This window comes from Hipposideros armiger, unplaced genomic scaffold, assembly GCF_001890085.2.
Source record: "Hipposideros armiger isolate ML-2016 unplaced genomic scaffold, ASM189008v1 scaffold_284, whole genome shotgun sequence".
Lineage (NCBI taxonomy): Eukaryota > Metazoa > Chordata > Mammalia > Chiroptera > Hipposideridae > Hipposideros > Hipposideros armiger.
Window position 1 is genome coordinate 1,751,079 of NW_017731634.1, and position 14,497 is coordinate 1,765,575.

Here is a 14,497-nt window from a genome sequence, read left to right on the forward strand (position 1 = left end):
GCTGTTTGTGCGATGAAGTCCAAGGGGCGTGCCAGCCTGGCCCCCTCCCCACGATCCCTTGAAGAACTGCCTTTCCCCATGCTACCATGGGCTTTGTAGAAATGTCGAATTCAACATTTCCAGCTACCCCTCTCTCTTCTCTGGAATCCATTCTGAAGGCAAGAACTTTGGTAATCTGGTGTTTATACTTGTACCCCAAAACCTGGTCACTAAGGACTGGAGAGTAATGACCATGCCAGTGCCATGTATTAACTCAGGCAAACAAAAAAAAAAGCCCTCTGAACAGATCCCGAATAAAGCCTGGAGAGCGTCAGCACACGAGCATTAGCTCGGATCCAGGAGAAAACTTACCCTTTAACTCCCGAGCCAGTCGGGAGAAAAACGGCGATCTCAGGTGGCTCTGTGGGCGCCACACCTGTTTGCCCACCAGCCCTGGAGCCATGGGGGTCTTCTCTGGGTCCCCGAAGAGCCCCACTGTGCCGACTATAAACAAGAAGCCGACAAGGGGTACCGTCCGCAGAAAGGATTTATTCGGGGAAAAGGAAGAATCAAGTCCTGCACGAGCAGCCACGGCCGGCCGGCCTGCCCGGTGACGGTGCTGCCCGGACCAAGATGACGTACTTGAGAGAGGGGAGTCGGGAGCTCCGTGGAGGGGCGGCCAGCGCGGGGTCCTACCCCGAGCTCTTCCTGTAGGGCTCCTCCCACAGGCCGTCCCCACTCCCGCCTAGGAGGGCTCTGTCATCCGTGTTGACACCTGACACCTCCCAGGGGTCCTCCGCGGCCACACCCCGCCACCCACCAGACTCGTGGGACCCAATCCAATGGAAGGTCAGCTGCCAAACCCTGCGCGCGTCGTGGGGGAGGGGTCGTCCCTCCCAGCCTCACCGCCGGTGGGCCGCCCGCGAACCGCGTCGCGATCTGCTGGACCCCGAAGAAGCCCTGGGGCTGCGGTGGGGGCCTCATGAGCTCTCGGCTCTTAATGAGGAAGGTGCAGACGCGCCTGGGAGGCCCGTAGCAGCACCTACAGCTAGTGTTTCCGGGTCGAGGCTCAGACCGCGGCGGGGCGCTCTGGGTAACGAGCCCTCCCCACCCACGCCGTGTTCCGACGTCGGCCGCCGCGCTGATGGGCAGGCCTCACAGCCAATCTCAGCAAATGGGCGCTGGGCCGCCCGCCGACCGAACCAATGGCACGCGGCTGGGCGGGGCGGCCGCGGCCGTAGAGCGTCGGGAGGAGCCGCCCTGCCGGGAAGAAGCCCGAAGAGGAGTCGGCGGCACAAAATGGCGGCGGCGGCTGCGACGGCCGCGGCTGGCGTTCCGGGGCCAGGAGCCCCCGCGGCAGCGGCCGGCACCCCGGGCTCGGGGAGCGCACCCCCCGGATCTCAGGGCGTGCTGATCGGGGACCGGCTGTACTCCGGGGTGCTCATTACCCTGGAGAACTGTCTCCTGCCTGACGATAAGCTCCGCTTCACGCCGTCCATGTCGAGTGGCCTCGACACCGACACCGAGACCGACCTCCGCGTGGTGGGCTGCGAGCTCATCCAGGCGGCCGGCATCCTGCTTCGCCTGCCGCAGGTGAGGGCACTGCCGCGAGCCTCGGGCCTAGATAACCGCCGCGCCGGCGCGGGGCGGGGGCGGCCGGGCCCTTTGTTGGCGGCGGGGCCCGCGCAGCGCCGACCCTCAACCTTGACTGCGCCCGGGATCCAGCCCCAGCGTTGTGCTGCTACCGGCCCGCCCCAAGTGGTGAGGAAGGCCAGGCCGCGGGTATCCGGAGCCCCTGTGGGCGTGTAAAACGTTTTAGTTGTTGGTTGTGCCCGGAGTCCCACGAAACCCAGTGACTCAACTGCGAAATCCTAATTGTGCTTTTGAAAATGATGGAACCTTTGTTTTTTTTTAAGGTGGCTATGGCTACCGGGCAGGTTTTGTTCCAGCGGTTCTTTTACACCAAGTCCTTTGTGAAGCATTCCATGGAGGTAAGGGGCTCCTCCTGTGTTTCTTACCCATAGAAATACGTTGAGAGGAAACTTGGGTTTGTTGTTTTTCTGTCTTGCCCATATGAACGAGTTCCTGTCTTGTTTCTAGTCAAGAGCGCTGGACTTGAGGGGCTGGGGAGCCCCTTGTACTGTAGAGCAGCCTCCCCAGGTGGCCTTTTCTCGGGGTGTATCTGCTCTTGGTTCCTGATCTCCCTTTTTAAGCTGTTGGAGGCCTTCAGGATTGGAACACACATCTATGTGTCGCAATGCTTACGTTTCAGCATGTGTCAATGGCCTGTGTTCATCTGGCCTCCAAAATAGAAGAGGCTCCAAGGCGTATCCGGGATGTCATGAACGTGTTTCATCGCCTTCGACATCTGAGAGAGAAAAAGTGAGTCTGTCAGATCTGTCACAAATGTCTCCGCAGTTCTGTGGTTTTTACGTTATGCTAACGGTTCTGAAGCAGAATTCAGGGTGTGAGGTTTTTAAACTTGTGCCCAGAGGAGGGCCTGGTGCCCAGGGGCTACCCAATAGAGACGGTGTAATGTGCAAAGGGACCGGGCACTGTGGCTGCAGTTTCGTTGGCATTGGTTTCCCACTCCATGTCGGTCTCTGCTCTAGAGCTGGCTTCTCAACCTGGGCCCTGTTGGGCTGGTTGATTCTGTTGTGAGGGCTGTCCTGTTTGATGCTGACTGTTTAGCAGCACCCTGGCCGCTATACACTAGATGCAAACAGCTTGTCCCTCAGTTGTGACAGCCCAAAACTTCTCCGGACATGGCCCTGTGACCCTGGGATGGCAGAATTGCCCCTGGTTGGGAGCCACTGCCTAGACCTTACCCAGACGTTACACTTGTGAAGGTAGTGGAGGTCTTTTGGAATAAATGCTGTGCGTCCATTGGTTCTTTGGTGTCTTTCATCCTCAGCGCACACACTTGTTAACTTTAGTCAGATGACATGCCTTTGGTACTTGTGCAGTGAGGTCTCGAGACCCACCACTGCATTCAGGCGATGTTATTTCTTCATAAATAACGACACAGGTAATATTTATTGAGTACACACTTTTTTTCTTAGTTTTTATCCGTAAATACAGGCAGTGTTTATTCCCTGGATAGTTGTTTCTCTAAGGAAAAGGAGAGGCGATAAGTAGGTTAGTGATGAGGTTTGAGGAAGGCTTTGTGGGCTAGTTAAAGGAAATGAACTTGTTAGCTGCATCTGTTCTGTGGTGTCTACTATGCAGTCGAGTCTCACCGTTTGGAGGTGGCTGGGGGATTTGAGAGTTTGCTTATTTGATCCTTCTGCAGACCATGTGCTTTGTCTTTGTAGAAAACCAGTGCCTCTCTTATTGGATCAAGATTATGTTAACTTAAAGAACCAAATTATAAAGGCAGAAAGACGAGTTCTCAAAGAGCTGGGTTTCTGCGTCCACGTGAAGCATCCTCACAAGGTGGGTATGAGGCCCAGTGCCCCGTGAGCCTCCAAATCCCTGCTCCATTCTCCCTGAAACTGAAAATGCTGAAGAGGATTAGATGTCCCTGAGTTGGTTTCCAGTCTATATCTGTAGTCTGGTTATTTGTTCTTTTTTTTTTTTTTTTAAGATTTTATTGGGGAATTGGGGGAGGGGAACAGACAAGTTGCTGTCCTTTTGTTCTTCAGTCTAGTTGTGGAGGATGTCGCTTCACTGGCCCATGTTGGTATTATCATTGCGCTCTTTCCGGGTGAGGCAAATCGGTTGCCGGCTGCTCACGGCAGCCCTTAGCAACCCACTGCAGCCCCACTGCAGCCTACGCTGTCGCCGGCGACTCACAGCAGCCCAGCTCCAGGTCGAGCTGTTGTTCACCATCTTAGCTGTAGAGGGCAGTGTCACTGACCCTCATGTGGGATCCAAACCAGGGCCCTGCTGCTCAGAGCTGGCGTCCCAAGCCAACTCTTAACCAATGCGCCACTCAGCCGGCCCTATCTGTTGATCTTAATAGCCTGTTTTTAAGAGTTTTAGAAATGACACCTGATAAGTTTGAGCTTTCAAAAAGTCATGAACTTGTATAAATGGAATCTGTCAGTTCACATTTTTCTTTCTCAACAGCTAATTTTCTAAAAGTTGCTTTCATAGTGGCCGTGTCTCCTCTTATGGGAGGATGGAAGAATTCTGAACCCTTTTGTTTGGAAAGGAACTAATGTAATTTTGCAGCAAGTATCAGTTGAGCGTGGCTGCTGTGTAACATACCACGGGCTCCTCCTATGTTAACTTAAAGATTTTAAAAACACTGTTGTTTGCATCTTTGCTTTCATCCCATTTTCACTGGTGGGTTTCCTCATATTTTCTCTCTCATTTGACCCGGCATTAATTTCAAAATCTTGGTAAATGACTTGCCATAGATTTAAGAGCTTTTCTTCATTTACTGAAAGTATTTTCATACCATATTTTGTGTAAGTTGGTGACTGGGGTGTAGAGATGTTTAGGGCAGGCTAATGTCACTGGTGAAAATGTGTGCAAGAGGAGAGTGAAAACGGCCATGAAGACGAGGCCTTCCGCTGCGCATGCAGCCTGGTCCTCGTACTATGTGCTGCCTGGCTGCCAAAGCAGGTAGCAGGCGCATCAGCCATAATCCTTCCAGCCGAGCAGCACACCACCTGTGACCAGGAGCTACCTGGGCTCTAGCCTGAGGCTCTTGTTGGCTGCATGGACCACCCACAAGCTCTGCATTCTGTGTTCTCACGGTTCTTGGTAATAACTGCCTGACCCGTATCTTCCAGATAATCGTTATGTACCTTCAGGTGTTAGAGTGTGAGCGTAACCAGCACCTGGTCCAGACCTCATGGTGAGTTGATTTTCCTTGTTTTAAGAGACCAGCAAGGGCAGTCTAGGAATAAGTTGATGTGAGGCGCTTGGGGCAGTGGGTAGTTGGCCCCATGACTTGGTTGTGGGCTGGAGTTGTCCGAGTGCCCAGTGTTCCTGCTGTGTAAATTCCAGCCAGCCTCCCCAAATACCAGGCACTGGTGTGACGGTAAGGTGGCCCACGCCCTCCCCACGCCCCAGTAGCACTCACCGGGCTTACCTCCGGGTGCTGTTGCCTTGGCATGCCGGGGTCTTTCCCGCAGGTGCCAGCATGGACGTAGTGCAGTCACTTCTAACTCCCTGTTAAAGAGGACCCTGGGAGAGGGGGTAGAGTTTGTCTGCAATTGTGGGGATGGGTTTGAACGATGCATATGCTAGAAGTGAAGCCTGAAGTAAAAGTTCAGTGCTGGGTGCTGTGTGAAGTTTTCCCATGGAGTTAAGTCTATAGGGGTCATGTTTTTGCTGCCTGAATTGTCTGGTGCTATGTCTAATAGAGAACCTATTTTGACTTTTCTTTTCTGTACTCTTTCAATCAAAGGGTAGCCTCAGAGGGTAAGTGACTAAGACTTCTCCTCTGCTGTCCAAGCGCTTTGGTGCAGGGTCAGCGGCCGTCCTCAGCCAATCCGGTGCAGCGGTCCGCCGAAGGCTGGCTCTAGACGGCGGTACGCGCACGGTAGTGTAGTACTGGCCGACTGCTGCTGCGGCTCTGACGCGTGTGCTTCTTGTTAATCCTCTGTCTGCTTTGGTAACTGGATGGATCAGAGTTGGTAACTGTCTTGACTTGAATTGTGTCCCTTTGAAACTGCTGTACCTGTGCAATAAAGATGCAGTACCTTCCTTTTAAAAAAAAATTCTATGGAAAGCTGTACGATTTGGCTGAGGGGGAATCCAGACTTCAGTGTGGGATTATGTCATTATTTCTGGAAGTTCTAAAGCTGCTCTTTTCAGCAGCTGAGAGTTGACACAGTCTAGTAAAAGGTATGCATCTTTAAATCATTCCATGGACACTTGTTTTAATACTGTAACATTTCAAATATAGCAATACGTTTAAGTCTATGTTTTGAGGACTTTGTGTTTAGGACTTAAAAGTTAATGGATTGATATTATGACCACTGAGTACTGAAAACTTTTTATTAGAACCAGAGAAGTTACTGAGGGCTCTGTTTGTAAACTGCAGCGCTCTGTCCGAACGGCCTTGGTGCTTGTTGCCCAGGCTGCTGCCTGAGGCCTGGAGCAGGACCTCCCACGGCTGCTGCCACCAGTCGGCACGTGTAGGCTCTGTCATTGCAAGCTCTGTGGGTGTGCGTGTCCCCATATCCCGAGTGTAGGGCAAAGCTACAGGGTGGGGGGCTTATCAGTCAAGTCCCAGCACTGCAGCTTGCCCAAGCGGGCAGCCTGACGAGGCTCACCATATTGGGATAGCAGTGGGAAGAAGTAAACTGTGACCTGTCCAGCTGTGTTCTCATGGAATTAATCCTTTGTGTTTGCAATAAAGTGAACATGAGGTCTGATTTTGGTCTCTTAAAGCTTACAGAAACATATATAAAGGAAAATGTTAAATGTAGCCACTTTTAAAACTTTTTGATGTTTTAAAAAATGCAAATGTTTTGTATTTCTGTATCTTCTAAAGTTCGATAAAGTTTTTCAATGTACTGATCGTGGTGAAACTTGCAGTATTTTGTTGCTTTTGTCTGATTTTATGCATGTTCATTTTAAGACTCCTTGTTGACATGGGACAATTTGGAAACGGTTCTTTGATAAGCCTGAGAAGAGGACTTCCCTTTGGCATTGAGCCTTCCTCTGCATGATGTCCCCATGCATCCAAGGGCGGCCCCCGTGCCAAGCAGACTCGCTCGTGGAAGGAGGAGGCCAGGCTGTGAACGCAGGCCTCTTAGAGGAGAAGGAACGCAAGAAGACCGTTCGTCTCAGGAAGCTTCGTGCTCAGCCTTTCCCTTTCAGTTTGCATGTCCCTCTGCACTGTGGATTTGGAGCACTTAGCTTTCTTTAATCAAATACTTTCTAACCCCTGCAGTAGGCATTTTCTGTCTGAGGTATTGTGCTTTGCATGACAGCAGCCCAAATGTTGAGAGGGAAAAGTAAAGTTAAAGTCGGTTCTCTTTCATAGCAACACATATTGTCTGACATTCAGCCAGCTTAAACATTTTTTTCCAATTTCCCTGCCTTCCTGTTTTGTATCAGAAAAGGCAGTTAGAATGTTTCCCTGAACTCTTGAGAGTCCCAGGGCTGTGTAGCTCTTGAGTCCCTGCAGGAGGCTACTTAGAGGAGTGACTTTGCTCGAGGATGCAGACGGGGGCCCCTGGACTTCCCGGGGCGTTGCAGTTTTTTCCTGCGTTTGGTTTTCAGGAATTATATGAACGACAGCCTTCGCACTGACGTTTTCGTGAGATTCCAGCCTGAAAGCATCGCCTGCGCCTGCATTTACTTGGCTGCCCGGACGCTGGAGGTCAGTGTTGCCGCTCGGCAGGGTCCCAGCCTGACCCTGTCTCTAGCCTCGATTACCCTTGTGCCCTTGTGTGGCGTCCTTCCAGCTGTGCCCATTGGTGCCAATGAGAAGCCTACTTAGTGACCAGCACGTGTTCTGACTGCCACGCGAATGAGGACAAGTATAACCGTGATGCTGTTTGTGTTTACAGATCCCTTTGCCCAATCGTCCCCATTGGTTTCTTTTGTTTGGAGCAACTGAAGAAGAAATCCAAGAAATATGCTTAAAAACCCTGCAGCTTTACACTCGGAAAAAGGTTCGTCAATGTTTTTTTCTTGTGACGTATTTTATTATACGTCTGTTTGACTAGGATCATGTGGTTCTGAGTAGGCGGTTTTGGCTTTGACAGGTTGATCTGACGCATCTGGAAAGTGAGGTGGAGAAGCGGAAGCACGCCATTGAGGAGGCAAAGGCGCAAGCCCGGGGCCTGTTGCCCGGCGGCCCCCAGGTCCTGGACGGCAACGCCGGCTTCTCGCCTGCCCCCAAGCCAGGTGAGTGCACCGGCAGCCCTTCTTTCCTCCAGACCTCTCAGGACGGCGCACTGCAGGCCCAGGCTCCACACCCAACATTTGGCTGGTGATCTCTGAAAGGCGTTTCTTTCATTGTTTTCTGCCCAGTTAGCTTGTCTTTTGATGGAAACCGTATAAATCTGGAGCAGTAGATTGTGTTGTCAGGCCCTAGGGTTCAAGCATGATGCCTGTCCCCAGCCCGAGGGCAGGTGAGCCAGACAGATAGGTGGCCTTAAGAGTCAGGCTGAGAGCAGGCAGTTAATCCACCATGGACGTGGCTTTGTGTTGCTCTGCTCACCGTTCCTGAATCGGCAGCTTTCTGGTGGTCTGTGTGAACTTCTTGTACTTGATTCTAGCAGAATCTCCCAAGGAAGGGAAAGGGACCAAGGCTTCCCCACTCCCTGTGAAGAATGCCAAGAGGAAAGTGGAGGGCGGGAAGCAAGCCCAGGCTGGCGGCCAAGTGAACGGGTGAGTGCTGCGTGCCCCTTAGGGCCGGCGGGTTGGCCGGGTTGACTGTAACCGGGTCAGTAACCGCCCCCCATCCTCAGCTTGCCGAAGGGGCGAGGGAGCCGGAGCCGGAGCCGAGAGCAGAGCTACTCGAGGTCCCCGTCGAGGTCTGCTTCCCCTAAGAGGAGGTGTGTGCTGCCTGGGGTCATCCGGGGCCTGCACCTGGTGGTGGTGGTGGTGGGGGGTTCCCCAGGGAGGTGGGCAGGTGGTCACCCGCTTGGTGTTGCTGGCCTCCACAGGAAAAGCGACAGCGGCTCCACATCCGGTGGCTCCAAGTCACAGAGCCGCTCGCGGAGCCGCAGTGACTCGCCTCCCAGACAGGCACCCCGTGGCGCGCCCTACAAAGGCTCCAAGGTGAGGAGCTACCGGAAGTCCAGGGACTGCAAGTGCCCCGCCCAGAAGCCACACCGGTCTCGGAGCTGCAGTTCCTCCCGCTCTCGGAGCCGCTCACGGGAGCGGGCAGACAGTTCTGGAAAATATAAGAAGAAAAGTCATTACTATAGAGATCAGCGACGGGAGCGTTCACGGTCTTATGAGCGCACGGGCCATCGCTACGAGCGGGACCATCCTGGGCACAGCAGGCATCGGAGGTGAGGTGCGGGGTCCCGGAGGGCTGCCCTTCCACCCTTGGCGTGTACACCTCAGCGTGACCGGCCCTGCAGATCGACCCTTGGTAAATGGTTGTGGACTCTGGACCTTGTGGTGAACTGGGAGATGGGAGCAACGGGCCCACAGGCCGGCGGGTATGGTGCACGCCCGCCCCAGCGCACTCCCGCCCCGGTGGAGCAGGTGTGCACATGCTGCTGGTGTGGGTCGGTGCTAATGACAGGCTGTCTTTACTCCCGGACCGTTACGCAATGACGTCAAACCGAAAAGATGACTTTGGAACCTTTTGCCTATATTAGGTGGTACTTATGTACATATTTTGCAGTGTTTCACAATGAGAAAATGGCCTTAATAGCCCCTTATTCTCTATCTATGTTGTAAATAAATGTGTTTAATACAAGTTTAAAGCTGTATATGAAAACTCAGAACTTGAATTCTGTCAGCTTAAAACTTGAGAATTCTGATTTTTAAATGTGAAGGTATTTAGATCTGTGTTGAGAGTCGTATATTTTTATCTGTGCGATGCTGAGTGCAGGCCACCAGCTCCTAGAGGTTTCCTATATGCATTTTATGTGGTTAAATAAACACAATTCTCTACTCAGGATATCTGAACATTGAAAACTTCGTAGTTTATTTTGCTTGCGGTGGCCGCACAGCCCGCAGCAGCCATTCTAGTGGAGTGTCTGCGCTGCTGCCTCTGGTCTCGTTAAGGTGGGTTTCATATGGAGCGCCTGTGCGCTGCTCTTCCGTCAGAGGCTTATGTGGGCCCGAGCTGTTTGCTTGTTCTGACAGACCTGCTTCCTGGGGGCAAAGGGAAGGTTTGAGAAGGACAAAATGGCTTGTGCCTGAAGGACACAGGTAACCCAGGACGTGTGTCAGGCTGGCAGTATCTCCCAGCACAGTGGGTAGAAGGTGCATGTACAGGTAGGTGGTGCAAGTGAGCAGGGCGGACCTTAGGACCGTTTCCGGTCCTGTATGGGCTCTGAGGATCAAGGGCTGTTGGGTCCTGTCATATGCCCAGCGTCAGCTCTCCCCACACCAGCACCTGTGTGCAGCAGGGAGAGACTGAACATGGCCTCTCTGGTGCCAGTGGGCCTGCACAAAGATGTCTGGGAGTCACTACAGCCAAGGAGGTGTGAAAGCAACAAGATCCCCATCTAGGGTCCAAGTGGTTCGCTCTTAAGACGAAATCAAAGACGCCTGGGGGCCTGTAGCTGGAGTGAGAGGTGTCCTTGCAGGCATCCTCAGACCTTCCTACTTGGGGACCCCAGGCAGCCCTCTGGATTGTCATCTTTTTTTTTAAGACTTTTATTGGGGAATTGGGGGGATAGGAACAGTGCTGGGGAATTGGAGGAAGGGGAACAGACAAGTTGCTGTCGTTTTGTTCTTCAGTCTAATTGTGGAGGACGTTGCTTCACTGGCCCAAGTTGGCACCATCATTGCTCTCTTCCTGGGTGAGGCTGATCAGTTGCCGGCTTCTGGACGGCCGCTCACTGCAGCTGCTGGCCGCTCACGCTGGCCGCTGGCTACACACGGTAGCCCATGGCAACCCACTGCCACAGGGGCTGCAGCCTACGCCGTCGCCAGCGACTCACGGCAGCCCAGCTCCAGGTTGAGCTGTTGTTCAGCATCTTAGAGCTGTAGAGGGCAGTGTCACTGGCCCTCATGTGGGATCCGAACCGGGGCCCTCTGGCGTCCCAAGCCAGTTCTTAACCAACGCGCCACTCAGCCAGCCCTGGAGTGTCATCTTTGACCTCAGTTGTAGAGCTGGGCCTGGAGCCACTAGCGTGTCCACGCTCACTGCTTTGCTAGCTAGTTGGAGCCTGGGGGCGACCTGGCCTGGCCACTTACTGTTAGAACTAGCTGGTATGTCCTGCAGGGCAAGCCTCTGGGCGGTCACCAACAGGACTCTGCCCCACATCCCTCCTCCAGGGGCCCCGCACATCATTTCTGGGGGGTCCTGTCCATCCTAGCTGGCCCCAGCGAGGAGGACCACAGGGGCTTTCTGAACTAGAGAAGCAGTGCCCCGGTGGCAACACTGGGCTCAGCCAAACCCAATCGTCCACGGAAGCTGCTTTTGTGTTTTGGACAAAAAATAAAGTTTCTGGTTTTGCTTTCCATAGCTAGTTTGCTTTTAAAAAGTAAAGTAATTCTACGTATGCAATAAGCGTCGTGTTAACGGCGTTAGGCGTAGGCCTCCTTCACTTATCCGGCCTGGTGGACAGGAGGCTGCTAAGCTAAAGGGATGGGATGGCGCCCAGTTATGCCCGGACATGGCACTCCGGGTGTCCGAGCTGCGGAAGCCCGGCCCAGGCCGCCATCGCCTGTGTGCCACCTTCACTCCCAGCCCCGGGGGGAGGGGTCGGGGAGGCCAACGGCTCCGACCCCTTCGCCTCCAGCCCCAGCGGGGCTGCGGGACCGGCCGCTTCCGGCGCCCCATGAACTACACTTCCGTCGCAGGGTAACGTCCCTGCCGCAGACCCGAACGCCACTTCCGCCTGCTTTGGCGAATTGGCCCCTGCCTGGTCTGGACGCCGCGTTAATTCGGGCTGCGCAGGCACAGAGGGCAAACCTCGGGATTGTGGGAGATGTAGTTCTCGCCTCCGCCGGGGCCGGCGGAGCTGGCGAGCTGGGGGCGAGCCGGGGCGGCTCCTCTGGCCGGAAACCGTCCCTTTCTGGGCGCGGCGGAGCCTGTGCCAATGCGCGGTCAGGCGCCGTAAGAGCGCCAGGGGGCGCTGGACGTAGGAACCGCTGGGTGGCCGTAGGCGGGGCTGCGGAACGCTTTAGGAGCGGACCGGAAGTGCCATAGCGCAGCGGCGGAATGGTCAGTTTGTGTCCCATGGGTCGGGTTTGCAGAGGGTGGGCTGGCGTCCGTGGCGTGCGTGGTCCAGGGACAGCCGAGAGGGCCGCTGGGCGGGGACCGTTCTCCCGGGGCTTGGGACCGTGGCCGTGGTTTGCCGGTCCCGGCCTTCCGTGCGTTCGAGGGTCGACACCGCCCCACGTGGTGGGTGCCTCGGCGGTGAAGCTGAGGCTCCGGGAGGGTTGGTGACCTGCCCTGATTCGCGCAGCGGGGGAGTGGCGGAGGCGGGGTTTGTACCCAAGTCAGGTCGTTTAAGGGCGTGAGCGGCGTTTGAAGTAACATTCTCGCGGTGGGAGAGGGTGATGCGGTGTGATGCGGGGGTCGGGGCAGGGCTGCAGTCCCGGCTTTGCCTGCCCGGGGCTGCTGGCCTAGCGGCCGACCGCTCCCGCGTGACCTCAGCGTGCACCTGTGTTTCAGCTCCCCTGAGCGCTTGGGGCCGCCGCCACCCACAGACCATGTTCCTGGTCCGTCTGACTTCTCAGCTGCTCAGGGTTGTTCCCCGGGGAGGTAAGAGGCCCCGTGGGGACAGACGGGCGGGACACACATCTGGGTTGGAAATGTGGTACTAAGCAGCCCTTCTGCCCTCAGCAGCTGTGCCTCACCAGCGGGAGGCGGGGGCCTGGCCACACACACCACTCTGCAAACAATCACGGTATCACAAAGGGAAAGTGGGCGGGGGTTCAGCCAGGGATAAGGTGCAGGTCACCCCAGTCTGGTGGAGGTCCTGCTCTCTAGGCCCATCAGACCTGGGGGGCTGCGCTCAGCCTGGGGTAGCCCCTTGACTGCTAAGTGCCATCTTGTTTCCTGCAGACCTCCGTCGGCCCTGGCCCCTCTCGGGAGTGCTGGGCAGAGCTGCTTGCAGGCTCCACTACAGCATGCAGCTCACAGGCCCAAATGGGGCTGCTGTCCTCCCTGGCAAGGGTGTCCAGCTGGAGCTTGAGGAGATGCTGGTCCCCAGGAAGATGTCCATCACCCCTCTGGAGAGCTGGCTGACCGCCCGCTACCTCCTGCCCAGCCTGGATGCTGGGGCCCCAGGGACTGTGGCACCAGCCCAGCTCTATGAGTGTCCCCCGAGCCAGGTGGGGGAAGGAGCTGAGCAGGGGGGCGAGGGGATCCCCAGTGCGCCCGGGATGCAGTGCAAAAACATCCTGAAGATTCGCCGGCGGAAAATGAACCACCATAAGTACCGCAAGCTGGTCAAGCGGACCCGCTTCCTGCGGCGGAAGATCCGGGAAGGGCGCCTGAAGCGGAAGCAGGTGTGTGCGGGGTTCCCGGGGCCGGGCGGGGCACAGTGGCTGAGGGACCGTGGCCGAGCCCCAGACCTGTCAGTGGTCCGTCCCTCTGCCCTCGCAGATCAAGTTCGAGAGAGACCTGAAGCGCATCTGGCTAAAGGCGGGCCTGAAGGAAGCCCCTGCGGGCTGGCAGACCCCCAAGATCTACCTGAGAGCCAAATGAGTCCGGGCCCGCCCACACATCACTGTTGCTGACCCACTGCAATAAAAGTGCCGCCTGGCCCCTCTGCCTGGTGTGAGCTACCTTGGGGTCGAGGCTGGTGCCAGCCTCTCCTGTTAGAGGAGGCACAAAGGCCCAGGTGGCAGGTTGGCTGGCCCTTGTCTTGCTGCCAGCCTGCAAGAACGGCAGCCTCACTGTTGGGGAATTGCCCTGTGGGGACAGCTGGGAACAGGCCCTTGGGCACATACGTTCCAGTGGGGGAGGCAGCCTGTTACTGAGCACACAGGTGACAGGTACCGCAGGGCAACACGAGGGGTCAGGGAGGGCCTCACTGGGCAGGTGGGAGGGGAGGCAGGGAAGGCCCCGGTGCCCCAGACATGGCAGTCCTCTGCAGGCTCAGAGGACCTGGGTCTCAAGTGATCCTCTGAGACATCCTGCTTAGTTGAGGCTGGGGACCCCTAGCCTGCTGTGGGCTGCTTGGCCTCTGCCACTTCCTGGGGCCTGGATGGCAGTGGCCTGGAGGGTGTGCCCTGGCAGGTTCAAGGCTGGGGCTGGCTGTGGTAGGGGTGCCGTTTTTGGAGATGGAGAAGGCCTGGAGCCTTAGCATGAGCCAGTGGTCCCCAGTGACCCCAGGCTCCTCCTGGCTGGAGAGGAGGGCATTATCCCTGATAGTGGGGGTTGTGGGGGAGGGTTGTGGGCTGGGCTGCCACCGGGGAGCCGGTCAGAACCCCACAAACGCAGGTGAGCTCAGCACCTGCCCTGCTCCCTGATCTCCGAGAGGACCGCTACATCTGTGCTGAGCCACCTCGAGGTGCTTGTGATGCTGCCCCCCTCCCCACGGGCCACACCCCTTCTTTTGTCACAGCAGTGTGTGTGAGGTCAGGGTTTGAGTTCCCTGAAAATGAGGTAGATCTTGAGCACGGGTCCCCACCATTTCTCCAGAATGGAATGAAATGTTATCGCGTTAGTAACTTGTTGCTTCAGGGAGTCGGGTGGGTCCCTGCCCTGTGTGTGCCAGCCAGGCAAGCAGGCTCTGACAGCTGGGCCCGCCGGGACGCGGGCTCACGGAGGGGCCGTGTGTGGTGAACTGTGAGGAGGGTGAAGCTGGCCATGACCTGAAGGGGACCTGAGACCATGGAGGACGGCAGGCCTGCTTCCGCTGACATGGGGGCAGTGGTCAGCCCCTGGGGTGTGGGTTGAGGACCAGGACAGTGCAAGGGCGCGCCCTGTCGTCTGGAAGGCCTCCAGCTGTGGAAG

General features: G+C 56.0%; 2 protein-coding genes across 6 annotated transcripts; both read left to right on the forward strand.

Moving 5' to 3' along the window:
* Positions 1-1,185: 1,185 nt before the first annotated feature.
* CCNL2 (cyclin L2) lies at positions 1,186-9,549 on the forward strand. Of its 5 annotated transcripts, none has more exons than XM_019658518.1 (11): positions 1,186-1,572; positions 1,896-1,970; positions 2,252-2,361; positions 3,294-3,414; positions 4,722-4,786; positions 7,168-7,267; positions 7,458-7,562; positions 7,656-7,797; positions 8,172-8,283; positions 8,364-8,450; positions 8,562-9,549. In XM_019658518.1, exons 1-11 carry the CDS (start codon positions 1,279-1,281, stop codon positions 8,914-8,916), a joined length of 1,566 nt encoding a protein of 521 aa, XP_019514063.1. In that variant the 5' UTR covers positions 1,186-1,278; the 3' UTR covers positions 8,917-9,549. The 5 variants fall into 5 exon arrangements, with proteins under 5 accessions (XP_019514063.1, XP_019514064.1, XP_019514068.1 ...); XM_019658519.1 differs by having other exon boundaries at positions 8,175-8,283; XM_019658522.1 differs by lacking the exons at positions 1,186-1,572; positions 1,896-1,970; positions 2,252-2,361; positions 3,294-3,414; positions 4,722-4,786 and adding an exon at positions 5,376-5,465 and having other exon boundaries at positions 6,521-7,267.
* Positions 9,550-11,758: 2,209 nt separating this feature from the next.
* On the forward strand, positions 11,759-13,309 carry AURKAIP1 (aurora kinase A interacting protein 1). The gene is made up of 4 exons (XM_019658415.1): positions 11,759-11,969; positions 12,206-12,295; positions 12,599-13,044; positions 13,142-13,309. The coding sequence occupies exons 1-4, from the start codon at positions 11,768-11,770 to the stop codon at positions 13,241-13,243; spliced, it is 840 nt and encodes a 279-aa protein (XP_019513960.1). The 5' UTR covers positions 11,759-11,767; the 3' UTR covers positions 13,244-13,309.
* Positions 13,310-14,497: the final 1,188 nt, after the last annotated feature.